The following is a 27,794-nucleotide window of genomic DNA, read 5'->3' as shown; positions in this document are numbered from 1 at the left end:
GAATCTTCATGAAACTTATTACATACGCATGTACTGGCCTTTTAGTGTTTCTCTTAGGACTTCTAGGGTTGTGTTGTTAAAGGTCAAGGTCAAATCTTCAAAAGATTACACTTTTTCCCCCATGTCCATGCAGTGCCTGAAGATATTTCCTTGAAACTTAATGTATACATGTATTACCAGATACAAATTCTCTGGGAATGTTTTGGGCCATGGGGTCAAAGGTCAAGTGAAAAGCCTAAAATTCTATCATTTAACACTGAAATTCCACTTTTCTCCATACCTTGGAGACTATGTAATGCATAAACTTTATCAAACCATGGACCTACTACACACATGGACCATGAACGGAGGTCTTTCTTTGATCCAATGTTCCCCACCGCCACCTGATTATGTGCATCTTAATGAGTACATTCAGATGTTTGGACAGTGACGATTGTGTAATCGTACATCATCACTGACAAAAGAACCCGGTTTCCCTCATTTCGGTCCTATTTGGCTGAGGTGCCTTTTCAGACTCAACTGCCTTTGAATAAACACCAATGATGGGGAGCAGCAAACCTGAAACAAGGACAATTTTTGTGTCACAAAATTTGTAATTACTGAAGCGGCCACTTGCGGCCATGCATGTCACATCCCTGAATGGCAAGACAAGCATGTCGTCTACTGTCACTGCCCATGTTTACTCTGAAACAATGTGCGACAAATGGGGAAAAATAGATTACAAATCACAGTCAACCTGCTTAATTATTTGCTTTTTCTTGTAAAGTACTTGCATTTCGTAAATGAAATTGCTTTAGCGATGATTTCGCAATATGCACTACAACTGCACATGCTTTTTTCTTGATTTAAGAGAGTTATTATCTTTTGCGCACGTAGTTTTTAGATTTCTCAAAGTGCCGTCTTGTTTTTATCCAGGCTGGCTGTCGGTGGACAACACTGGATCAAAGCAGGAAAGCATGTTCAAAATGTTTTTGTGTCGCTTTTGACAGAAACTGGTGCACGAATTACTTAACGAGCGATGAATGTCCATGTGTAGTAGGTCCATGATCAAACTAGGTTTACATACATGCCTAGTACTGCACAATGATTCTGTAGGGAAAGATTTTTACCATGGGGTCAAAGGTCAAGGGAAAATGTTGAAATGTCAGACATTTTCCCATATTTTCAAAATAGTATTGTCATGAAAATAGATGGTAACTAGTTGGTGATTTCCTGAAGAATTGTGGATCATGGGGTCAAATGGCAAGGTTCAAAGGTCAGGTGAAAATGCTTAAATCCCAGATTACCTGCTCTCTACAACAATTTAGCTATCCATCCAAATGAAACCAAGTTCAAAGAAAGCAAATACTCATCACATTTTTGACAAACGTGTCATCTGAATTTTTGCCAAATATGTGAAAATGTTGTCCCACATTGTCCAGACAATGCTCTAGTCCTATTGGGAGAACCATGTATTATGCCAGAGGCATACCACTTGCCATAGCGTCATTTCTAGTTTTGCCTTTGATTCAGGAATTTGTTTTATCTGGGTAAATAGATCATGTGAACCCATTATACAAAAGCTAAAGGAGCTTATAGCCACACTTTTTTATTTCTCTTTTGTGAAAGGTCATTCCAAACTATTTGTTATAGTCTTTCTTACTGAATGAACAAACCTTACAGCTTTTACCTGGCGCACAACCTTTGAAAAGAAAGAATACACAATTTCCTTAAAGACGTCAAATGTTTCTTAAACTGACAATTGGACCATATCTTGAAAGAGATCAACAACTGCTTGACTTGTGCATAAAGAAGCAATGTATTTACCTGCTGCTAATTCAGCAGAAATACACTGGCAGATATGGTAAACCTCCAGATAGCCTTACAACATTTGTATTTACAAAGAGAAAAACAAAATTCATATACACGAGGATATAACTAACCTATTACTAACTCAACCCAACAGGACTAGTATACTAAATAGTAGGTACACTAACCCCTTGCAATGATTATTAGGTGATACGCTATCAGCGTATCACCTATTGTGATTGTCAAAATCTCTCTTTATATAACTTCTTATTCTCCTTTCTTTCTGGACAATTTTGTGTCGTCAATATCTCAAGAATGACATTACGGAATAACATGAAATTTTCAGTCAACATGTCACATGACAATATCTAGCCACAATAAGGTTTTCATGACAGTAACATATCTATGACGTCATCTAGGCGCCATTTTGTGATTTTCCGACCATGTTACATGATCGATCATAACTTCATAACTAAAGGTCATTTCTGTATCATTTTCGGTGGACATAAAGTTCAGGTCACGCTCTTTCTTACTTTTTAATGCTAATTACCTAGGACATTACGCGTCAAACTTTTAAAAGGCTCAAAACAACTTTCCAATGGGAAATCTCGAAGTTTCAGACAATTTTAAGCGTTCCGCGCGTACGCGTCCGTCCGCGCATTTTCGTGCGTAAGCAACATGAAAATGCGAATTTTTTGACAGATTTGGATTCCTGATACATTAAGTAACAATATCCATTGATTTCCCATCAATTTTGACCTATAACAAAGGAATGCGCTGGCGTCAAAGTGGAAATTTCGTGTGCGCGTCTATGTGGAAATATAGCAAAAAACATGCCTTTTGTTTATTTCGCCATAGCTCTTTAAAACGTCCGGTGACCCTATGTTTTTATTGCATATTACAAAAGCATATGAATTGCAAATAACGTTTCAAGTACAGTCAACTTCAGATACCTCGACGTCGGATAAGCCGAATATCACTTACCTCGGGGGCAAAATGAAAGTCCCGATTGTTCCTATGGAGTTTCCGTGTATTAAAATTCGCGTAGCTCGAAGAACATAACTCGAAGTTCGGTTACCTCGAAGTGAAATCTACTGTCCCGATCTTAATTAACTTATTGTTTTTCCCAGCATGTAGCTCGAATCGAAATTGCAAACATCACTCAGCATCTCCGATTAAGCGCGCGTGGACAGCGAAGAAGACATGTCAAAAATCTTTTCACACTCGACTGTAAATTCCCGACCAGAACAATCGCGCGCCCAAAGAAATACCCGGTACACAGCTGACAAGAAAAATCCCCAATACCTACCTACATACGAACATGGTATGCACATAGCACCCTTGCCAATGGCGAGTGCTTACGATAGCACTACGCTCTGCCCCATCATCTTCTTTTCTTTAACCACTGTGTTTTAATTCTTGATCATGATAGTCATACCGTGCGCATAGATTTCTTAACCGTCGTGGCGCACCTGCGTAGGTGTTGGCACTGGGTGTTGACAGTTCTTCTGCGTAGTGCCTTTTTAAAACTTTTTTGTTTGCCTTTCACGGAGTATGTTTCATTTTACCTTCTTCCCCGAGAACGCAAGCACTGATTTTATCCTTTTTTTTTCAGCAATGCGATTATGAAAATATTGTAGAATATGATGTGGAAGTATAGGCCGAGCACAATAAAGAATAGAATAGACAGGGCCCCACACTAACTTTTATCGGGCCACCAGTATCACTGATTCTTATTTTTTGGTGGTCGAATTCTATACTCGAAATTTTTTAAAAATGGAGAAAAACATTAGAAAAACTAAATCGGTCGTACTAAACATGGAAAAATGAATATTAAGCGTTATTAAAGTGATACAGATGCCCATGTCTAAAACAAATGAATAGAAAATCCAATCATCTTATTCTGTGTTTTAAGATTTAGCAAATAGGCGTATAGATTATCATAAAAGTTGATGCCTATATATTTAGGAGGTCAAAACTTACGTTTGAATGAAAAAGTGGGAGCATTTGCCGACATTTGTTAGCATCCGACATTTGTTTTAGCATTGTTAAGAGCCGAAAGTTACCGTTATTCATTTCTTATTGTAAAAGCAATCATCCAACATTTATTAGTCTGTTAGCACCTTAAGGAACCGAATATTACCGTTATTTCTAAATGTAAAAGCAAACAACCGACATTCATTTTAGCATCTTACGGAGCTGAATGCTATCCTTATCCAATTCCAAACGTGAAAGCAAACATCCGCTATTTGTTTCAGCATCTAACTGAGCGGATTAATACTGTTAATCATTTCCAAATGTAAAAGCAACAATCTGTCATTTATTTTTGCATCGTACGAAGCAGAATATTACCGTTATTCATTTCAAACATACGACATTTATCTTATCATCGTACGGAGCCAAATGTTAGTGCTGTCCACTTCCGACAGTGAAATGAATCATCTGACAATTATTTTATCATCGTACGGAGCCGAATGAATACTGTTTTTCATTTTTGAATGTCGAAGCTGACATCAGACGTTTATTTTACCATCAAACGTAGCTGAATGTTACTGTTATTCATTTCGAAAGGTAATAGCAAATATCTAATATTTTTTTAGCATCATATGGGGCAGTATGTTACTGCTATTCACGTCCAAACATGCCAAACGTAAAAGCAATCATTCGAGATGTATTTTAGCATCTTCCGGAGCTGAATGTTATTGCCATTTACTTTCGAACGTAAAAACAAACATCCAGCATTTATTTCATCATCGTAAGGAGTTGAATGTTATTGTTACTCGTTTCCGAACGTCAAAGCAAACATCAAACATTAATTTAACCATTGAACGCAGCTGAATGTTACTGTCATATTTCAAAATTTAAAAGCAATCATCAGACAGTTATTTTAGCATCGTATGGAGCAGAATATTACTGCAACTTCCGAACATAAAAGCGATCATCTGACATTATTTTAGCATCTTCCGGAGCTGAATGTTATTGCTATTTCCTTTCGAAAGTATAAGGAAACATCCAACACTTATCTAACCATCGTACGGAGTTGAATATTGTTTTTCATTTCCGAACGTCAAAGCAAATATTCGACATTTATTTCAGCGTCTTCCGGAGCCGAATGTTATCTTTATTCATTTCCGAACGCAAAATCAAATATCTGACATTAGTTTTAGCACCATACGGAGCTGAGTCTTATCGTTTTTCATTTCCAAAAGTATGAGCAAACATCCGACATTTATTTTAGTACCTTACGGAGCCGATTGTTACCGCTGTCCATTTTCAAAAGTAAAGGCAAACATCCGACTATTTTTGGTGGCGCGATAGGGCCACCAAAATCTTCATTTCTGAAATTTTGATTTCAATTCCTATTTTCATTCAATTCATTCATATAAAAGTTGATTCAATTCCAATTGACAAGCATGCAAACAATCGGTAGGCACTATAACAGATACCATGTTGAACATCGATAAACGTCGGATAAGTCGAAGAAAATTCGACGTACGTACGCGTACCTCGAATTTCACGTACCTCGAATTTCGCGTACCTCGAACCATTTTCTTCAGTCCCGATGAATTCGAGGTATCCGAAGTTGACTGTATCAAAATTTCCATAAATACATAATGACGTCATCATATCATCATCTGAAATTAAAAAAGTGGAATTAATTTTTTTGAGGTACTGTTTCTGACATTCATTTGCTCGTATCTGTGTTGTTTAAGCTCAATATTATCCCAAATTAAGATATGTTGTACTTTGAACATTTGCCTTTCAAGTCCATGTCATGGTTTTGAAATTTGATGACGTCATCATACTTTAAATTGTGATTAAAGGTAAAGACGCCAAATCGGACAAGTTTACGTGTTATGTCTTTGGGAGGTGATTTTTTTAAAAACCATGCATTGACTTGACAATGTTTAAGCACCTTTATCTCAGCTGATTTTGCTTCATTTCCTCTGAAACTTAAGTATGTTATAGCTGAGACAATAAGCTGCAGTAATCATGCATTTTATTTTTTGAAATCTCCTCATCAGGTCGACAATTTTGCAGTTTAAAACTGAAAATGAGAATGGAATGTGGACGAAACGATTCCTGATTCATCTTTCACATACATAATATTACGTTCCTCATATTTTGGTTAAAGGCGACGTCTCAGAGACGTGAGGTTGCACACGTGCGGGTTCGAACCCCACAAGATCGCGAAACAAAATACTTAGCTATTTTACTTTTTTTTCTTCAATGGTGTATTACAAATTCGTCCATGTAGAAATCACGTTCGTATATAAACGCACCTATAGACACACACACACACACACACACACAATATCCCTCTTTTTTGTGTTTGAGACCACATTGCTTCGACTGCTGCAAAATTTTGCAGGCTGACTTTGTCAAACCGATCATAGTATGTAATGACGACGACGGAGATGTACTTTGAACAATTGTCTTTCAAGATCATGTCATTGTTTTGTACTTTGATGACGTCATCACACTGAAAATTGTGATTAAAGGCAAAGTATCAAAACCAGTCGATTATAGGTTTTATGTCTACGGGACGTATTTTTGTCCCCGCCGAACGAGTTCGAGCAGGGGACTATGAAACGGGCTCCGTACGTGTGTGTGTCCGTGTGTCCGTCCGTCCGTCCGTCCGTGTGTCCGTGCTAACGAGAGTATGCTTGTGTGGCTAGGAGAACAATAGTGCACAGTAGATGGCCTTTATTCCGTCAGGCTTGTGTGGCTAAAATTTTTGCTTGTGTGTCTATTTTAACAAAAGGGAGAACAAAGGGGTAGACACACAAGTATATATCACCATAAGGTCGTACGTCCGTGTGTTCGTGTGTGCGTCCGTGTGTGATCAAAATCTTCAATTTGCTACTTCTCTGTCATTTATGAGCCAATTTTGATTCTGTTTGCTTTATATGATAGCACTACATGGGAGCTTTGAAACTTCTACACAGAATTTCAATCGTGACCTTTGACCTTGACCTTTGACCTATATTGTACATTTTGCTACAAAATGCTACTCCTTCGCCATTTCTAACCCGATTTCGATTCCGTTTGCTTTATATGATGGCACTAGGTGAGGGCTTCAAAACTTCTACACAGAATTTTGACCTTTGACTTCTTTGACCTTTGACCTTGATTTTTGACCTATATTGTACATTTTGCTACAAAATGCTACTCCTTCGCCATTTCTAACCCGATTTCGATTCCGTTTGCTTTATGTGATGGCACTAGGTGAGGGCTTCAAAACTTCTACACAGAATTTTGACCTTTGCCTTCTTTGACCTTTGACCTTGATTTTTGACCTATATTGTACATTTTGCTACAAAATGCTACTCCTTCGCCATTTCTAACCCGATTTCGATTCCGTTTGCTTTATGTGATGGCACTAGGTGAGGGCTTCAAAACTTTACACAGAATTTTGACCTTTGCCTTCTTTGACCTTTGACCTTGATTTTTGACCTGTATTGTACATTGGCTATAAAATGCTACTCCTTCGCCATTTCTAACCCGATTTCGATTCCGTTTGCTTTATGTGATGGCACTAGGTGAGGGCTTCAAAACTTTTACACAGAATTTTGACCTTTGACTTCTTTGACCTTTGACCTTGATTTTTTACCTATATTGCACATTTTGCTACAAAATGCTACTTCCGGCGGGGACATATATTACGCACCGCGTAATTTCTACTTTTCCTTGTTCCCAAGTTGCCGGAAATGGCATAGCGACATCAGTAGTTACAAGGCCGCATTTCCGTCTAGCAATGCAATACATGTTCACGCGGCCACATTTGTTCAGTGGCCATTGACTTTTCCCACCTGTAATATCTATACTTTTTTTTTTGCCTTACCATTTCCGTGGATGTACCGTGGCTGAGTGGTTAGAGAAACGGTTTTGCATGCACGCTCAATATAACTTCAAGGTGCCTATATCACATTCTTTTCTTTGTCGATCACAGATGACCAACATCTGATGACCCCAAGCGTATCACCTAACTCGTCAGTGTGACGAGTTTCATATCTCGTTATCTTTATTTTAGCATGCTATCACATATCATAGCTGCTAAAACCCAGGATGGATTACTGACATTAGTTTTGCCAAACCCAAATCTAGCCACCTACTAAGCACTACAGATGCATCCTGTTACAACAAAGTTTTTTGGGGACCAGCAGTTTTCTTTTGTTTTGAGAAAGCTTTGTTATGGCCGAACAAACAATATATTTAATGAAAACTTACAAAGCATGCATATATTGTATCTTATTTATTGTATGCTAATCATATGCAGAACAGCACTGTTTGGCGTAATGCAATCTCACAATATCAAAGTTCTCAGGGGACTAGCAGTTTTCTTTAATTAGTGACCTTAGCATTTTTATGGTAGCCTACAATACAGGTAATGGGCTTTAGTCATGAAATGACTCATCTGTCTAGGCTGCCATACAAAGGCAAAAAGAAAACAAATCTATTGTTTGGTGATTCTCTCATTTACTGATAAAATTACTTGAAAATCTAATATCCAAGTCTAAAGACAAAAAGTTTTTTTTTTTTTTTTTTTTTTTTTTTTGGGGGGGGGGGGGGGGAGGGGGAGCACCAAATGCCAGTTGAGAACTCCTCACAAATACATGTACTCCTATCCTTGGTCAGCAACTTGCTTCCGTCATGGTCGATGGAGGTGATGTGATGTAAACATGTGGATGGGATAACTTTTGCCAAAGCACATATCAGTGCACTCTATTCCCCCTGGTCAGCTTATAGACCGATTCAATTTCGAGGTCCTATTCACCTACTGCCGCTAGCGGCACTATAACGGTCGCCATAACTGGGGGCCAACGGGGGCTTCCAGCGAGCTAGCTACCCAGCGAATTGCACTTGCAGCTTGCCGCCTAGCGTATCCATCGCGCATAGTTAGCCGGCCGGCCCCCGTGGACGCTGCGCCGGCGGCCGCCACTCTAATATTGTGATTGTTTACCTACTGTGCGAAAATCTTACAGCGGTTTTTCCTGCATTTCTTTTGAACAAATTAAACGATTCAGAAATATTGATACAAAATGAAAACTTCAAAGGATCAGGAAAATATATTGTGCAGTTGTTGGCTGCACAAATAGCAGAAAAAACGGAAATTGAAGGTGCATGGCAGTGACAGTGTGTGAAATTCATTCACCACTGAAGCATGATAAATAGACCTATAGATACAGCCCACATTAGAGACAAGTGAAATACAACGGAATAAAAATGCACAGATTTTGAAGCAAAGTTAGGCCTATGCCTACTAAGGACTAGATTTTCTTTTAAATTTTATCAATGCTATCAATGCATATTCGTAAAGTATGTTGTTCATTTTAGAAGACAAGTTAAGATCAATGCTTGGTGCAGTACTCTCCAAAGTTTAAATACACTTCCTGACTATCATTATGACAAGCACTTTACAGTTAGCGACAACCGAAAATAATAAAGGATGTAGGCCCAGGGTTCTAGAAGTCAATAGGTCTCAGTTGTTAGTCTGGACTCTTGCCTGGAATTCTAGACAAGATCTAACGTTAGACAGATTTTACCCCGCTGAGTAAGAGCCTAGAATTAGTAGAAATGTTTAGTTAACTGAAAAGTTGCAATCTATAGCGGCATATCTAGATCAAAATTCTGATTTATCGTAGAGTGTCTATGTATTTAATTATATCATTTAACTTCTCAACAGTCTAGGCTTACTTGCAAGACGTCTGCCTACGCCTAGCCACATTTCTCCCCAGCGGTTTTCCTTCTCTTACACAAATGTGAATAAGCCTAGGCCTATTTGCTATAAGGGGTTTTATGATACACGCGAGTAGGCCTTACCCATGTCATCGCCAAGAAGAGTCTACAAACACTCATGGATCGTACCGATATTAATACCTTGAAATGCAAGTTTTGGCTACAGCCGTATGTCACCTACCCATATGCTCAACTCGGTATAGGTTGTTTAATTTTCACGAATTCCGCTTATCACTGTTGGACTGCGGATTTTACAATTAGCGAGCGAAAAAAATGCGGTTGTAACAAAGCCAGACACGTCGACCGCTGCCACAGATACAGTAGCTGGCCGGCTGGCGCCGGGTGGTAAAAGCACTGGCTGCCGCTGGCACCCTTGCCAGGCACGCAGGGCGTTTGCTGACCCGGCCTGTTTGGCCCCCAGTTATGGCGTCGCCTTAAGAGGGCGCACCTCCATGAACAGTCACTTGAATCGGTCTATAGTAGATGAAGCACAGATGGAAACAGGGGAAGCATGCCATTAAAAATGTGTGCAATCATCCCTCTTCCACTTTCTTTCTGTCACACACTCTTCACATAAATGAGTACACAAAGGGAGAGTTTGGTTTATGCATGAGAAAATGACTCTCTACACTCCAATGTGCATTATATGTATGAGAAGGACTTGTCAGTGCTCAATAAGACTGGTAACACTATGCCACCCTGTTGCACTAAGACATTTCTCCCCTACCAGGTATCAAGAACACCATATATGTTGATGTTGTTATTGTGTGGATTGTAACATTACCGAATTAAAAATGCATCATTTTTTATGAGTTATTTTGAAATGTTTTCTGTTTGATGTGAATAGCATTTGATTAGTTTTAATGTAAAATTATGATTGTGAATGAATGATGTATTTTTCTTTATGTTTGTCTTACAGTGCTGATGATGTGCAGTCAATAGTAAGTGGGAAGCTAGCTCTGAGACATGCAGGACCCAGTGTTGAAGCCCTGAAGAGTATCGCCAATGCCAGTAAAAACAGATCCCTTTCAGAATTCCAAGCTGTAAGTCTTCCTAGTACAGTGGTAACCGCTTAATCTAGATAGGTCAGGTGACAAGCTTTTCTCCCATTTACGTGGGACTCCCACATAAGTGGTGGCTGGTATTGGCCCCTGCATACCACCCAACACTGTAATGATAATAATAATGGATATCATTTATAAAGCGCTATTGCTAAAAGTTTCTAAGCACTAAATGTCTTGTGATGGAGAAGAATTAGAAAGGAGAAATTAGATCATGAATTAAATAGTAAAATGAAATAAAATGCAGAATACATATTACAACACTGTAAATTATAACTTAAGGAACAAACATAACATATATGTAATGAGTTAATACAAATTACAGATCATGAGTGAACAGATGGGTTTTGAGAAAATTTTAAAAAGAGTCTACGGTAGGAGTTTCGCGGACATGGATGGGTAAGTTGTTCCATAGTATAGGTGCGAGAACACTGAAGGCGTGATCACCGTAACCCCAATATGTGGGCATGACACTTAACCATGCACAATTAGCACTTTGCTAATTGTCCCTAGTATATGAAATTCAATCTGACAAATGCCTGGTATTAAGAGAAAAGAAGCTTTTGTCCTCTGTGTTTTCCCTTTTTCAGTTTACCAGCCATTGCAATCATTAATTGTCAGTCGTGTGCATTTCTGGCTCACCAGAGCCAAAAGCTCAAGTGAGCTATTGCATTATTGTCCTGCATTCTTGGTGCATCATCTGTCATCTGTCCAGCATCTGTCATGCGTAAACTTTTTATGCCTCCACCACAAAGTGTCACCAGAGGCATTTTGTTTATTGGTTGTCCGTCTGTAATTGATTTTGTGGACAGCATAACATTAAAAACCATTTGAGGTATCTAAATGAAACTTGGCATATGTATGTATGAGTGGCCAAAGTTGTACCTATCAACTTTTTGGATGCACATGCTCAAGGTCAAAGGTCAAGTTTACATTCTTACAATTTCACTATTCCCCCCCCCCCATATTTATGCAATGCCTGAAGGTATTTTCATGATACCTAGTCTATACATGTAATCTACATCAGTGAAAAACCATCTGTCCGCTTCCCATAATGTATACTGAATCCTGTGTGCACCGCAACCATGCCAAATGCAACACGCACAACTTCCACGCAATTCTTCCCTCTCCCCCGACGAGCCCCCCCACACAAGCTCACACATCTTCTCTCTCACCTCGCCGACCAAGACACATTACTTCTTGTTGCGCTGCAGGACACTTGCCTTTTTCGCCTTTCTACATCACCTTTTGCTGGTGAGACCATTCCTTATTTGTCTTTGTATCTGCTTACAGGAGTTACCAGGCTGTTTCAATTTTAGCCTTTGCCAAGACTGTTTTAAAGTGGCTTTTTCTGTTGGTCCTTCTTGTACAGTGCATATAAAAAAAAAAGGTAATCCAACTTTGGAGAGCTATTTTATAATTGTCACCTACGGAGAGGGCAATGTTGGTTGTGAGGAAAGGGGAACTCTTCGTCTTTCCATTGATACCTAATTATGTTGACAAACATGCATGATTGTGCACATGAACTTTGAAGACAACAATAACAAATTGCATTTTTTGCAAGTTTGCATGTTATTGTGAAGGAACAATGCATGTCTCACTGCATGAATGAGATCTGTCAATGAAAGTGGTCAAATCATCAGGCCAGCTTGCACGACTGCAGATTCGTGTGTAGGGTTTCTTCTAACCTTTTATGATTCATAACCTTCAACATGGCCACGTTGTTGATAATTTGGTCTTTCCCATGAAAGCTAAACCATTATCCATTTTTCTCTCTTCATATTCATGACATGGTTTGTCACTGGGAGCTGTTGTTGAGTATGAATAGAGAAAAATGGACTGTGTGGGTTGGCCTCTGTGGGAGCGACCAAGTTATCGGACAGATGGCCATGTTAAAGGTTCTTGACCATAAGATGTTGGGATGCAGTGTTCTGCGATGTTCACCCCTCTTGTCGGTGTTTCAAAGTATTTGTGGGTCTTTTACTCTTCCTCAGGTGAACCTTTTTCATGTTCCCTAATGCTTTGCCTTCTGTGTTACTGCATCAAAGGTGTTGATCCTCTTGCATGGGTAGGAGACACTCAAACCAGTCTTCCTTTTAGCTCTTGACTCTGGTCCAAGTGGCAGCTCGATCCATGCTCTAGTCCTGCTAATCTGGGTTTCTGTACTGGGAAAATGCAGGCACTCACCTGGTCCCTGCGGGCCTCCTCATTGGTGAAGAATCAGACAGCCTTTGTAGCTGTGCAATTCACACTGGATCATTCTCCCACTTTTACACACAAATGGATGTAGTGCACCATGGAGCCCACCAGGCATGGAATGCCAGAGAATACAAAAATGTTTAAAAAGAATAAGTAAATAAGAGATGTAATGTATGGATGTGTACAAAGTGGGAATGCACTGATTGCAGTTGTATAGTAAAGCAAAGTAGTCCACTCTGTTCAAAATCACATATGTATTGCTCAACCCATTGGGCTGCTTCCATGCAGAAACTTCATGACTGTTTCCTGGACATTAAGTCATGGTCTTCCCGTACCATCTCAAACTGAGTGGAGCCAAAACTGAGTTGTTACTTATCTCATCCCAGTTTAGGCAGCAACCGGGATCTCAATCTCTGTGGATTTGGCTGGAGAATGCTTCTCTTCCTTTGTGTGAGGGATCTTGGTGTTAATCTTAATAAGCATCTTACTCTCACTAATCACATTCGAAATGTCCACTGGACTATAATTTAAAAGCTGAACAAGGCCTCTAGGACATATCTGGCCTTCTTTAGAGACAGGAACACTAAACTCTTCAAAAATAGCCAAATTTTTGCGTCATTGCAACACATCATACAGTATTTTCAGTGACTGAGAATAATACAAAATTTTGTAATGACAAAGATGCGACTAGTGAAAAATGAACATATATGTTACTTTTTTAGAATATTTGAGAACTTAAGTGAAACTCAAAACTTCATTTTTTCACCAAAGTGAGCATTTCTCATGGAATTGCCCTTATGCATTATTTCAATGTACGTCCAGAAAAAAAAAAAACACCTTTTTTAAATCTTACATAAAAACTTGATTGCCAGTAAACTGCAAAATCTCAATGCAAAGCAATTTTTTGTTGCTTTAAAATGTGTAACTTAAGAATTTTGTAATTATCTCTAATGAATTGAAAAATATGTGTTCAGACGTACACTTTTTTATGTACGTTTGAAACAACTTTTATGTACGTCCGAAACACTTTTCATGTTGACTTCTTACTGTGCTCTGGAGCCCATTGAAAACAACCTATCAAGTTTACATGTTTAAGGAATACATTTCTGTACCTAATCCTCTTGTATACATAGGTTTATGAAATTCAATCAAATTTTAATTATTTATTATGTAACCTAATTCTGTCCTCGTATGTGTGTACACAAACAAGTTAGGCTGAACAGAAAGCGTGGTCTGAAGTTGATGTTGTAGAATGTATGAAAACCACCAACAGTAGGGAATGGTCATGTATCAACATTAAGAGAAATTCTTTAGGCAATGTGTCTTTACAAGGACAGATATTGATTATTTGGTTACTTACATAGAGCAGAGAAGGTGGCTTGTACGAAATTCCCTCTTAACCCGTTGAGGACGGTTTGATTTTGCTTCAACATGCATTTCCCATAGACACTTGCCCGAGTATACTCGGGACTCGTCCTCAATGGGTTAAATTTTGGCCAAGACTGAGTATTTCAGCTCCTATCACCTTGCGATCACACTGCAATACTACAATGTACTGTTTCTTACCATTTTTGTCAGCAGGTACTGTTTACAATCCTAATCCTGTGACCTGAAGTTATCATCTGCATCTTCATGCATTTTGATTAAACAGATATGGACACACAGCCTGCAATTGATTATGTATTTAGACAACAATAAACATTATATACATCATTGTTACAACCTACGACCTCGTAGACATGGGCCATACAATGTTCATTTCACTTTGGTTAGTTCCTGAACCTTTTGTCAATTTTCTTGACAAAGCTACGATTGCATTCATCTTCTTCTTCTTTTTTTTTATCTGTTTCATGGTCTACTGTAGTATTTAATGTCATTCGGTGTCATATCATATTTTTTTAATTTAATGATCTACACCAATGCCGCACACACTGGCACTGGTCCGATGGTCCAGGGCCAGTAAAAATTACTGTCGGACCAGTAATTTTTTTAAGGAATGGACCAGTAAAAGATGGAAAAACTGGGTACCTACTGGTCTGACAGACCAGTCCGACCAGTAGAAAAAAAGGGTTAGTGTGCAGCCCTGTCTAATTTGTGATTTATCTTCATGCATTTTAATCATTCATTTGAAAGTTACAGGCTGATGTTGCTGCTGAAGGAGTACTGGAGCAGGTCATGTCATTACAATGGTTATGATAGTGTTAGTGATAATGATAATAATGACGATAAATATTTCAGAGTGAATAAGATTTTACCATAAAATAAATTATGCAACAAAAATACATTGCACACAGCCCATAGTTTGGCAGGTACTCAATAACATTTCACTAAATCTGTTAAAAATTCTGTTGAAAAAACAACAATAACAGGCCTTTTGTAGCTTGCCAATTAAAAGATGTTGATTCCCAGAATATTTTCAATAATGCAAAACTGCCCATTACATGTAATTATGTGTTTTTTCTTCATACATTACCGTGTATGTTTCTGTGAGCTTGACCTCCGCGAGAGGAGGAGATTGTTTTGGTTTTGGCATGGGCTATGTAGCTCCATGGTGTGTGTGTGTGTACGTGTGCATTAAACGTTGTGCATTAAACATGGTTGAAACGTTTATTGTATGGTGAGAAGAAATCTGGGTGGAAAATTTTGATATTAGTTTTCGATCAGTAGGAGGAAGGTTCTTATTTTTATGTGATTATGAATGGTCTAGATTGACATTGACAAATCCAGTTCCACCTTTTTATTTAGAAATGGTTAAAGGACAAGTTCACCTTCATAGACATGTGGGTTCAGTGAATGCAGCAATATTAGTAGAACACATCAGTGAGAGTTTGAGCAAAATCGGACAATCTGTTCAAAGGTTATGAATTTTTGAACTTTCTGCTCACTCAAGGCTGGATTAGAAGACTACTGTAGCTTGTGATGTCACATGAATACAATGATATAAAGAAAGAATAAAGAAAATTCAACATATTTTTACTTTTCTCGATAACAAAAGAACACTTGACTTCTCTCTTTCAGAAGGCAGCGGGAATAATATTACCCTTAACATATGTCAGTAAGAAGTCAAAGAAATGTGCACTTTATTAAAAAAGTAAAGTTTTGTGAAATTCTCTTTTTATTTTCTTTATATGGTTGTACGCATATGACATCATACACTGTAATAGTCTTCTCATCCAGCAGTGACTGCGCAGATACTTTAAAAATTCATAACTTTTGAACGGATTGTCCGATTTTCCCCAAACCTTCACTGATGTGTTCTACTAATATTGCTGCATTCACTCAATCCACATGTATATGACGGTGGACTTGTCCTTTAAGGTATGGCAGGAAATAGATAAATGTAGGAATTTTGAAGATGAAGTGATGAATCCAGTTATATTTAATAATAGAAAAATATGTATAAAAGGGAAGAGTATTTTTGATTGTGATTTATATGAAAAGGGTGTTTATAATGTACATCATATTTTACAAGGAGGTTTTATTAAACCCGTTGGGTATTTTCGAAATTTAGGTATCATGGGAAATGGTATATTTAAGATAAATGATATTTATAATGTTTTTCCAGAAAAGTGGAAAGAGTCCACAGGGAGTGTAAAGTTTCAGCAAATTGATGTATTAAATTATGATATACAGGTGAAGATTTTGGGTAAGATATTAGAATTTCAAAATATTAAGTCAAAAATAGTGTATGAGTATTTTGTTACAGCTTTACAAGAATTGTATACTCTAGAAATAAGATATGGTGAAGTGAAGTATGATTTCAGTGATAAGGAAATGAGAAATTTATTTCTTAGACCTAGAAGCACGGCTTTACTTAGTAAACATAACTAGGGAATTTCAGTTTAAGTTGTTACACGGGGTGATATATACAAGGGAACATTTGTTTAAGTTTGGTTTTGTGAATGATAATCTTTGTTCTTTTTGTCAATTGGAAAGGGAAACTTATTCACATATATTTTTTGATTGTGTGAAAGTAAAGCCGATATGGCAGTTTCTTATTGAGTTTTATGATTTAGTTGAGTTAGAAGAATTAGAATGGAGAGATATCTTTTTGGGTTTACGAGGTAGTTCAAATCGAATCAAATGCGTGAATGCCTTGATAATTTTGATGAAAATTGTAATATTTCGGTCAAGAGAACAAAATAAGTTACCCAAGAGGGAAAAGATAAAGAAATTTGTTTTGGATTTTATAGAGCAGGAAAAGAACGTTGCGGTTAAAGCAGGTAAGCTTGGTTTTCATTTGCAGAAATGGGAGCAGTTGAAACTTTCATAGAGTCAGATGTATGGTCAGTTTAGGTTTTAGCCGTATTAATGTTTAGGAATCGGTATATGTATCAGCATATCAGAAAAAAAAAATGATGAGTTTTGTTCGGTTAAGTAAAGAATGCTTTTTTTATACGTTTTAGGAACTGCTGTATTCTCAAGAGAGTGTAAGAGAATTTATATAATGAAGTGGATATTGAGCAATCTGATCAAGTTGATCAAGAATTTTTTTTTCCCTTTTAAGAGTTATACTTTATCTGATATATTTATGTATATAAAATAGCGTGTGCTCCGCCAAAAAAGAAAAAAAAAGAAGGAAGTTAAGTGAAAAAGTGATTGAGTAGCACACATTTCTTAGTCGGTGTGTGTGTGATAAGGCACATTCGGATTGGCTTGATTAGGCTGATCAAAATAGCTTTTTTCTGAGAATTATGCAGATTTTTATGTCATTTCTCTCATAAAAACACGGTATGATTTGGTAAAAGGAATCAAATATATCGTACTGTATGTTTGAAAAATGATTTAGCAGCACAAGAAAGAAGAATACCGCTGCTTTCTTTTTTGTTGGTGGACGTATTAATTTTATTGTTAAAATGGATTTCACATTGAATGAAACTCAAATAAAAAAATATTATAAAACAAAAAAAAATTACACATTGTCAGCACCGGCAAACTGGCAATGCTCTCCTTCTTATTCCTGTATTTTCATTATTTACGGGTCAATTTTTTTTGTTCGAATTGTAAAATGGATGACCATAGAATTTCTCAATAGAATATAAAATTGAAAACTTTAGAAAGGATAGAGAAAATTGAGTTCACTTTGAATGGTCTGCCACAGGCAGATATCCTTATCATGCTCTTACGTAATACGACAGCTGCTGTAGTCATTAAACCCTGGCTTGGCCTCCAGGTTTGTCACGCCTGAGCAGAAAGTTAATTTGCAATGGACAAATACTTCGACTCCTAACTCTCAAACGAAGAATCGTTAGGGGGGTATGGCACCCCATCAGCTTCGTTAAAGTGGGGTCTCGCCTTAAACGAGGGATTGACGGCATGTGTAATCACACAAAGTTGATATCAGAATTCTGGTTCTGTAATGCAAGTACATACTTATCATGCCTGAATATTGTTACATATATTAAGGCAGCTGATAATGCACAGACCCAATGTACAGTATTTTTCATGTTCTGAAGCTGTTTTATTCATTTACACTGGTAATGCTGACATGATAGACAAGTGCTATCATCTGAGAAGGGCCTAGGATTAATCATTTCTTTTTGCATTTATTATAAGTGTTGTTGAGGGCGTATATACTGTACGTCCGAAACGGCGGTCGTGTATGTCCGAAACTGTACGTCCGAAACAAAAAAAAACATAATAATTTCCATGTTAATTGTTTAAATTGCTAATTCTTTTTACATTTCTACATCATTTCACGTCTAGATTATCTGATGTAATGTGAATTTTTAGAAAAATATTACATACTTCACAGAACTTTGTGACTGAACTTATTGAAGTCAGAAAATTCACTTTTTCTGTGTACGTCCGAAAACATGTTATTTTTTAATCATTCCAAGGTCATTAAGGTGTTGATGTGATTTTTTCATAGTTACTTGTTTTCTACTAAACACTTGTCATGTCATGTCCACAAAAAAGTTTCATATGTGATGCGCTCCGTCGGAATGAGTCAAAAGTCTCAAAAAATGAAATCGTAGTTATGCCTATATGTGAATTCTAAAGACTCTAAGCTTCACACTGATATATAAAACAAATCATTTCGACATCCCTATAGGCCATAAAAACGAATATTAACTATGCTTATGATGTCAGTCCAATTTCTAAATAACGGAGAAAATCGCTCTCAAAGTTCAGGCTATGTTCGAGCTCACAACCTGTTTTTTTCACGGGACGAAACAATACAACGGTCCTGCTTAGCGACGGCGTTTACGCTCCATCGCACGCACTACCGTATAAGGCGATAGCTTGGGTGTGTAAGATAATTAACCAATCGCAGGAGAGGTCTATCATTAACGATTCTGACCAATACGGCAGCCCGAATGTAAACTTTGGTGCATTTGTGTCCGTGCCGCTGCCGCCGCATGAATGAGTCGGCACGCGTTGTGTCGGCTGTGGTGTAGTTTGCCGCAAGTTTTTAACTCACAAACAATAGGAAACAGTAGAAAAACTAGAGAAAAGCACTCTGAGAGCGCAGACCTCCGCCAAGCATGCAGCTCATTTCCACCACTGATCTTGTTCTTCCATAGAGATTTCTATACGTAGGCCTACTTATATAGGATTGTGTGCTGAAAGTCGCCCAATTTCCCAATATAGAAGCCTTTGTTACGTCATAAACCCTCAGCTGCACGGCGCGCCTCGACATAGCAGAAACTAGAGCACGCACTTTAGTGCACGCATTCAAACCTCAAATACGCGCAGCCTGAACTCCCAAGTTCATTGACCCTACTGCCAAAATATCAAAGATCCGTCATAAATTCCCCCAAAATTCTCGGATCACTACCAAAAGTTAATCGTTTGTTACTTGTGTCATTCTCAACCTTTCGTGGAAGTTTCATCCAAATCTGTTGACTACTTTTTGAGTTATTTTGCGCACGGACAAACGAACTAACGAACAAACCAACGGTAACGAAAACATAACCTCCTCCCTTGGCAGAGGTAAAAAGGCATGCAATGCGTATTACGAGAAGCGTCTTTTAGTGAGGGCGTTGATCGCTTCCATTCTCCTCCCATGTTGTTGTCAATGGAAACTAAAGAGGATGAGTTTGGCAAGTACCAGTACCTAAATAGAACCTGAGAACCCATTGTAGGTGGGGGTTCAAAAGACAGCATCGGAAGAGAAAGTCAATGAAGTTGATTAACGATAGTCGTCTTTTGAGATCGTGTTCTTTGCATGTACTAAAAACCCTCAGATTACGCACATGGTCGTAATGTTGTAGAGAATCAAAGACTGCTTTCGCGTCTGTTCTGCTGCAGCTGTATACAGCCGTAACATTCTGAATTCCCGCCATATTAGGCACATTTCCTTTATAGGCGTTGGGTCCACAGTAATTATCGCTATTAAATCACGCTTGCCAATGCTGCACGTACTATACGTATCACAAGCAAAGGTTGATGTAATGTTTTTTGTTTTTTTTTAAGTCACGCATTTACAGTTACAATCTGCATTTGGGAAGTAATTTGAGTATAGATAATTATACTGACAAATATTTGGAATTAATACTTAGGCATTCCTCATTTCGTTTTGTATTCACAAACCTTACTAAAATGAATGATTGCCTGATTACTTTCGGATAAAGGAACCACCAGAAAAGGCACCGCATTTAATTTTCTTACTAACGAAACTAAGCTAATAGCGAACGATATTTCATTGTGTGATCAACGAACCATCAGAATAATCAATTGAATTCACCCCCCCCCCCAAAAAAAAGAATAAAGCATTTCAATGTCATGCGTTGTCAAAAGTGATAAAAGGCCCGTTTTTATTTCATAGTGTGTCTCAGTACTCCTGTGTTTATTTGTAAGGATGTGCCTCTCTTTATGTTTGCGATTGATTTTCAACTATTTCTTTCTCGCAAGCTTGAAAAGAAAGAAACTAAAATTCAGGCAAGGAGACAAGTTTTCTTTCATGAGATACAGTCATTAATACATACATTTATTCCCGAAAGTTGTGAGATTGCTTATGCGCTAAAGAATTGTGTCCATTACATGTATCAGGCACTATACAAAACGGTTGAAATCTGCTGAAAGTCGAACTTCATTTATCTTTTTTAATTTCATTTCCATTTCAAGCGGGGATAGGCTAGAAATTAGTTAGTCTATACTGGCAGAAGACATTAGTTTTCCAATACATACTCCGCATTTAAACAGTCGCCATATTTTCATGGTCAGAATCAGATAATGGACACATGATATATTATAAAAATGAAAATACAAAACAACGAACACGCCATATGTACAAACATTCTGAACTTCAATGAATAATACTTACCTGTAATATTCTGCAAAATAAAACAAGCACGCCAATTAAATAATTTGATAGAATTACTAGAACACACAGCGATATCATGCATGGCAAATCAAATCAAGTTCAATTGGTGAGAAGGCTAAATGAAGTTAAAAAGTTGACTTTACGTTTCTCTTTCAATTTATGGAAACAGAATTATATTGTATATCTATTGAAGCGGATTGTCTCTGTTGCGAATGATCGCCATATATAGCATTGTTAGTCTTCTGAGCAAATCTGAATCCTTAAATCCTTTTTACTTGATAATGTAATAACCCTTTATAACTTTATAAAGGACTCGCAAATTCAAAGTTTTAGACCATATACTATAAAACATTACATTGTACACGGTGTATTTCAAAAAACATTTTGAAGACGTGTGTAAGCATGTTATTAGCATCAATCTGCCTTTTATTTTCCGTACATAGAGCTCACAGAAACGTAACCAAACGTTACCGAATACAGTGGAATGCATCGTACGGCGTGGTATTGTCATTAGAAGTATATCCCATTCCTTTTTACTTTTATTTGCTGAAGCAGTAGTCAAACCATGTGTCATTTTCGTAGCGACATCACTTTAATAGGCGTGACAGATTTATTATCACGAGCGTTCGGCCGCATGGGGAATGCTCGCGTTCCTCCTTTTGTTAGGGGACGCCCCTATTCCTCCTGCGTGCAGAATAGGGGGGCTTTATCCCTCTATTCATCAGCCTAAGGAGGGCGTTCCTTGGACGCAACAGAACGGGCTTGCTCACAAGTCGCATTCATGGCGTTCCTTTCCGCTTTAGGAACGCAAGGATTATCCCAACCACGTGCTTTCCGCACACGGCTTCACCTATGAAAAGAACAATTTGCGCCTGGCAAGTGCACAATTCACGGTGGAGGCCAGAATTCCACATCGTTCTCGCCAGTTAAAAATAAATCACGTGGCAAAAAACGAGTGAGAGAAATCGAGCACTTCAGACAGTTTACAAATGATTGCGACTCCACATGCATTTTGGGAAGTGAATAGCAGTAACAGTTGTCCCCCGGGGGAGTTGTCCCCCGGGGGAGTTGTCCCCCGGGGGAGTTGTCCCCCGGGGGAGTAGTCCCCGGGGCAGTTGTCCCCCGGGGCAGTTGTCCCGGGGCAGTTGTCCCCCGGGGCAGTTGTCCCCCGGGGAGACGTCCTCCGGGGGAGTAGTCCTCCAGGAGAGACGTCCTCCGGGGGAGTAGTCCTCCGGGGGAGACGTCCTCCGGGGGAGTGGTCCTCCGGGGGAGCTGTCAGGTGGGAGTAGTCCCTGGGGGACTAGTCCTCCGGGGGAGTTGTCCTGATACGCTTTTCAACAACAACACGCTTCGGTATAGAGTTTTATGCATTTAAATGCAGTTTCTAGTTTCGTACAAAAACCGCAAGTCTTTTCTGCAACGCTCTTGCATTTTAAATACAGCGTTGCTTGTGATTTGATGGACTTGCATTTGACTTTAGAATGCGTTTAAACGCAATTGAGTTTAAGTTTCTTACAATTTTCTAGTGTCGGATGATTATCAAACGCAAGACTTCTTTTCAGCGTTCCGTGTGATTTGATGGACTTGCATTTGATTTTTGGGGTTTCGTTTAATTTTTAATTTTGCGTACGAAGTAAAAAATAATGCTGGTCTTTTCAACAATAACTTACTTCCGTAGATGTTTAGAGATGCGTTTAAACGCAGTTTCTTATAATTTCGTACAAAAACTGCATGCCTTCTCTGCAATGCTCTTGCGTTTGAATACAACGTCGCGTGGGATTTGATGGACTTGCATTTGATTTTTAGAATCGCGTTGAAACGCAACTGAGTTTTAAAGAAGATCCCTACAATTGTCAAGTTTCGTACGATTATCAAACGCAAGTCTATCCAGCGTTCTGCGTGATCACATGGACTTGCAATTGCATTTGATTTTCAGAGCTGCGTTTAATTTTTAATTTTGCGTACGAAAAAACAAACAAAATAATGCAAGACTTTTCAACAATAATGCACCTCCGTAGATGTTAAGAGATGCTTTTAAACGCAGTTTCTAGTTTCTTACGAAAACCACAAGTCTTCCCTGCAACGCTCTTGTGTTTGAATACAGCGTTGCGCGTGATTTGATGGACTTCATTTGATTTTTAGAGTTGCATTTCAACGCAATTGAGTTTCAGGTTCGTACAACTATTTTCTAGTTTCATATGATTATCAAACGCAAGCCTTTTCAGCAACGCACTTGCGTTTATGTGCAAAGTTGCTTGTGATTTGATACACCTGCATTTAATTTTCAGTTGCATTTAATTACATGTACATGATGTAGTTGCATTTGATTAATTTTCTAAAAACGGGCCCAGGTTTCTATTAACGCTTCGGAATAATTAACATTAAAATATTCGGATAAACAGAAACACCTAGATGTGTATTTCATGTTCTGATAATGATTTTCTACTAGGACCTTTATGTGTACAAAGTTTGTGTGTTTTGAGAATAACGAGCAGGAGAAAAGGAGGAAAGTGAACTGCTTTGGGTAGGCAACTACATATAATTCTCCAATGTAAATGAATGTATGCCCTACACGGCTTGTGCCGAAAGGGTGGGTTGGGTGGTGGCGCGTCGCGTTAATGGGAACACCACCCTTCGTCTAAAGCCCCCCCGGTTTTGCCGAAAGGGTGCGTTGGGAGCGTTGGGTCACGTCACGTTGACTGGAACCCCACCCTTCGTCAAAAGCCCCCCCCTCCCCCCCCCCCCCCCCCCCCGGTTTTGCCGAAAGGGTGCGTTGGTACTTTTTCTCATGTAATATTAAACGACGAGTTTTGAATTTATATTTAACCTTCAAACAACCATTTCAAAGAGGCTATCGTCCAGATCGGTTTACACTCTATTACCACTTGGTCTACACCCAGTTGGTCTAATAGACTGTTTAATATCAGTTGGTCTAATAACCAGTTGGTCTATAGTCATCATTTTGTCCAATTACTGTTTGGTCTAATTGTTATTTGGTTTAATTACTATTTGGTCTACAGTCAATTCGTCTAATAATAGCCATTTGGTCTATTTTTCATCTAACGCCAATTCATATCATCAAATACCGATTTGGTCTATTATGAGTTGGTCTAATTCCATTTCGTCTAATCATCAAATGGTCTAAAATAAAACCAAATTTGTCCAATATATAAATTTGGTGTACACATCATTAATTTTGGTCCATTGCCCAGTTGGTCTAGCCTCTGTCTATCATTTAGTCTACACCCATTTAGTCTAATAACCATTGATCTTATTGTCATTTGGTCTAATAGCCAGCCTCCTGGTCTAATCGGGTACCATTTGGTCCAATCATCGTTTCGTCTATATGACCAACTGGGCTATTTTTTTTTTGGGGGGGGGAAGGGCCCTTTTTCTACGACTAAGGACTACCCTCTGACCCTGCATGGAGGGAGAAAACAGATGTTCATACACATGAAATAAGATTAGGGTAAAGTTTAGGGTCCCTCGCCCCTCCCCCATGGTGCCAGACCAACTGGCTGTAGACCAAGTGGTAATAGAGTGTAAACCGATCCGGACGATAGCCTCTTTGAAATGGTTGTTTGAAGTTAAATATGAATTCAAAACTCGTCTTTTAATATTACATGTCATTGAGAAAAAGTACCAACGCACCCTTTCGGCAAAAACCGGGGGGGGGGGGGGCTTTGGACGAAGGGTGGGGTTCCAGTCAACGCGACGCGACTCAACGCTCCCAACGCACCCTTTCGGCAAAACCGGGGGGGCTTTGGACGAAGGGTGGTGTTCCCATTAACGCGACGCGCCACCACCCAACCCACCCTTTCGGCACAACCCGCCGTACACTAGCGAATTACCGATTAGAAATGCAGCGAATCAAATGAGAGCGGGAAAACAATTCTTTTTCAGAGAATGGCGATAAGATTTTGAGCGAAAAAAAAAAATTATGTCGACTTAGACGAAGGAATAAACACGTATTTCAGCTCAGTTGGCACTAAAAAAATCAGGTCGACTTACGCGAATTGTCGACTTATAAGTGTCGACTAAGACGAAGAAATTTTCAAGGAATAACAAAGGCAAAAATTGGGACTTTTTTATCATGTCGACTTAAGCGATGTCGACTTAAGCGAGGTTTACTGTACTATAGCTCCATAGTTTTAGCAGAGCCAGATGTGTATGTGCCTCCCAGGTTTCAGGCAGGGAGCTCTCATCAGCTAGCTCTCGCCAACTCCAGCACATGTCTCCATCAGCATGCACGTATTATACAGCACAGGGTTACTAATACTCTACATAGCCCCTGTTCACAGGCCCCATGCAATTGACACGATGTTTACGACCCATTCAGCGCGTACGCAAATTCCTTTACCCTGCGGTTTTGCCTGGCGGCAAACCTGCTTTGAAGTTCCTGGAAATTTCCACCAGCCTGTTGCCTGGCTGGCACGGCCATGGGTGTCAAGTTTCCGTCAATCTACCTAGCTATTGTGAATGCTTTTCTTATACACTTGTCACTTCATTACACACATTTTGCTTCACCTGAGAAGCTGCTTACAAGAGTGGTCTCACGATCATGTAAGGGGAATAAATACTATTTCAGATACTATTTCGGATACTTTTTTATTACGCCTCTCATCGACGCAAATTAAGGTAATCACAGCGTTACTAACGCGTAATAGTGTGATGCCTTTGGTGGTTTCATTTGTTTGCTAGTTTGTCCGTTTTTTAAGCTTCCATGAAATCAACTGTGTAAGTGTTAAGCACAAGACAAAGGGAAGACTTAATCCGGGCGTTCCCGAACGCTGGCTACATGGAGCGATGGCTTCGTGGTCAATTGGGTGCAGTGAAGTTGACGCTATTGTGTTCGAAACAAAGGCACTAAACAAAAGACTTTTAAGCTGGCGTTCCCGAACGCGGACGGCATTGGCGCATGCCAAGCTCAAGCCAAGCTAACTACTTAACAGATAAGAAGGCATGCCGGACGTGGGCGAACGCTCGTGATAATAAATTTGTCACGCCTTAGGAATTACAATGTATGAAGATAATCGTTACTCATTTATTTCGTGCTTATTATACATTGTAGCATTTACATTTTTCAACTGTTTTTGACAGTATTATGTTCCTGTATGGTTACGATTACGAATGTTGGTTGTGAATTCAAAAGACTGGTTCATTAATCGAACTGTAAAGATAATAGCTGTTTTAAAAGTAGTTCGGTACAAGTTCAAAACGCAATCGAAGTCATCGTCAAAGGGGAACTGATAGCTCTAGAAAAGTTGTTTATTCCAGAAAAGATTGCCGTATGCACTCTTGGTAGAAAGTTTGACTTTTGCCATCTTTTGAGTATTTTGAGAAAATATATAATGAATTATTTGTTTTGATTATATCAAGAATTAGTTTGAACTATGAGAATAAAAAGGCGCAGTTATCTCAACAATGTCGTAGTTCGATTAGACATGATGAGTAAAGTGAATTCATGGCTTGTTGACTAATCCTTACTGAATTGATGATCACTTCTGTAAACCATAAGTTAAGTCTTGTAGATGATACCTCTGTAATCGTAGTCAAAATTCTTTTGAGCGATGAGACGAAAACCAACAAACAAAATGCTATGTATTGCTCGAGTTTCCAACATTTGGCGTCACCCGACCAACAATAAGTGACGAATCAAACTGAACATTATATTGTGGGATAGCAGACTGTGTTACAATTTTTAAATGTTGCGAGCAATTGTTCAAAAAAAAAAGAAAGAAAAATGAGGCAAAGTTCAAGAAATTAGAAAAAGGACGTAAATCCAGGCTATCATGTTTAATAGTCAAATTATTAAAGAGATTACAATCGGCCATGTGGATGTATATGACTGCCTTATTTACATGTCTGATTTCTGTAAACTATGTTATGTATTTAGAGGGCTGTACAGTACTGGTTGAGGTGGGGATTCATGTTTTTTACATTCCTAAGTGAGATAATGAGAAACCTCTTATGAAATATGAAAGAGCCTGTATTTTAAAGAAGGATTCAACGTTTATTTGATGAAAATTGGTTTTCAAATGGCTGAGATATCCAAAAAAGTGATATTAATAAAAGACTACAGGCCACACCTTTTATTAGGATCTCTTTGTTTCACCTTGTTTTTGGATATCTCAGCCATTTCAAAACCGATTTTCATCAAATAAACTTTTGATACCCCTTAGAATTGCATGCTCTTTGACATCTCATAGAGTGGTTTCTGAATAACTCGCAAAACGTTAAAAGCTAAATCCTCACCTCGACCAGAACTGTACACACCCTTTAAATTTAAGTTCCCTTCCCTCTTTAATAAAAGTTGTGTTGGGTTTTTGCTGAAGGCCTCTATTAGGAAACACTATAAAAAAGGACAACAAATGCCTACTCATACATGTATCAAGAGATGACCTGAAGATACATACATGAAACGCACAAATTCTGTACGTTCTGATATAATGCAACTGCTTGTTGGTTTGTTTGTTTGTTTGTTTGTTTTGAATTACCATGGTCTTTGTCGGGGGAAAGATGAAGAAAAATAGTAGAGTGTGTCACTCTCAAATCCGGATGATTGCGATAAGTGTGTATTCCCGCCCTTTCTATACAGGTAAACGATTTTAGCTTGGTATGCTATTGTAAAAGCATGGTGTCACGCAGAAGAAATGATTCCGCGATCACTTTTAACCTTTCATAAAATTCAAGTTATAAGATAGTAACGATAGTTTGTAGGAAATAAAGAAGTTAGC

At 38.6% G+C, this 27,794-nt stretch overlaps 1 protein-coding gene across 1 annotated transcript in view; it reads left to right on the top strand.

Annotated features, from left to right (window-relative positions):
• Positions 1–27,794, top strand: part of LOC139737941 (26S proteasome non-ATPase regulatory subunit 11B-like) — a 232,528-nt gene that overhangs the window by 157,408 nt on the left and 47,326 nt on the right. The window contains exon 8 of the mRNA XM_071648606.1: positions 10,448–10,571. Coding sequence (XP_071504707.1) covers positions 10,448–10,571 — 124 coding nt within the window. The remainder of the gene's footprint in view (positions 1–10,447; positions 10,572–27,794) is intronic.

The sequence above is a fragment of the Diadema antillarum genome, unplaced genomic scaffold, assembly GCF_040938485.1.
Source record: "Diadema antillarum isolate AM-2024a unplaced genomic scaffold, OU_Dant_1.0 seq00000716_RagTag, whole genome shotgun sequence".
NCBI classification, from domain to species: Eukaryota; Metazoa; Echinodermata; class Echinoidea; order Diadematoida; family Diadematidae; genus Diadema; species Diadema antillarum.
This window is presented reverse-complemented; position numbering and strand designations above follow the sequence as displayed.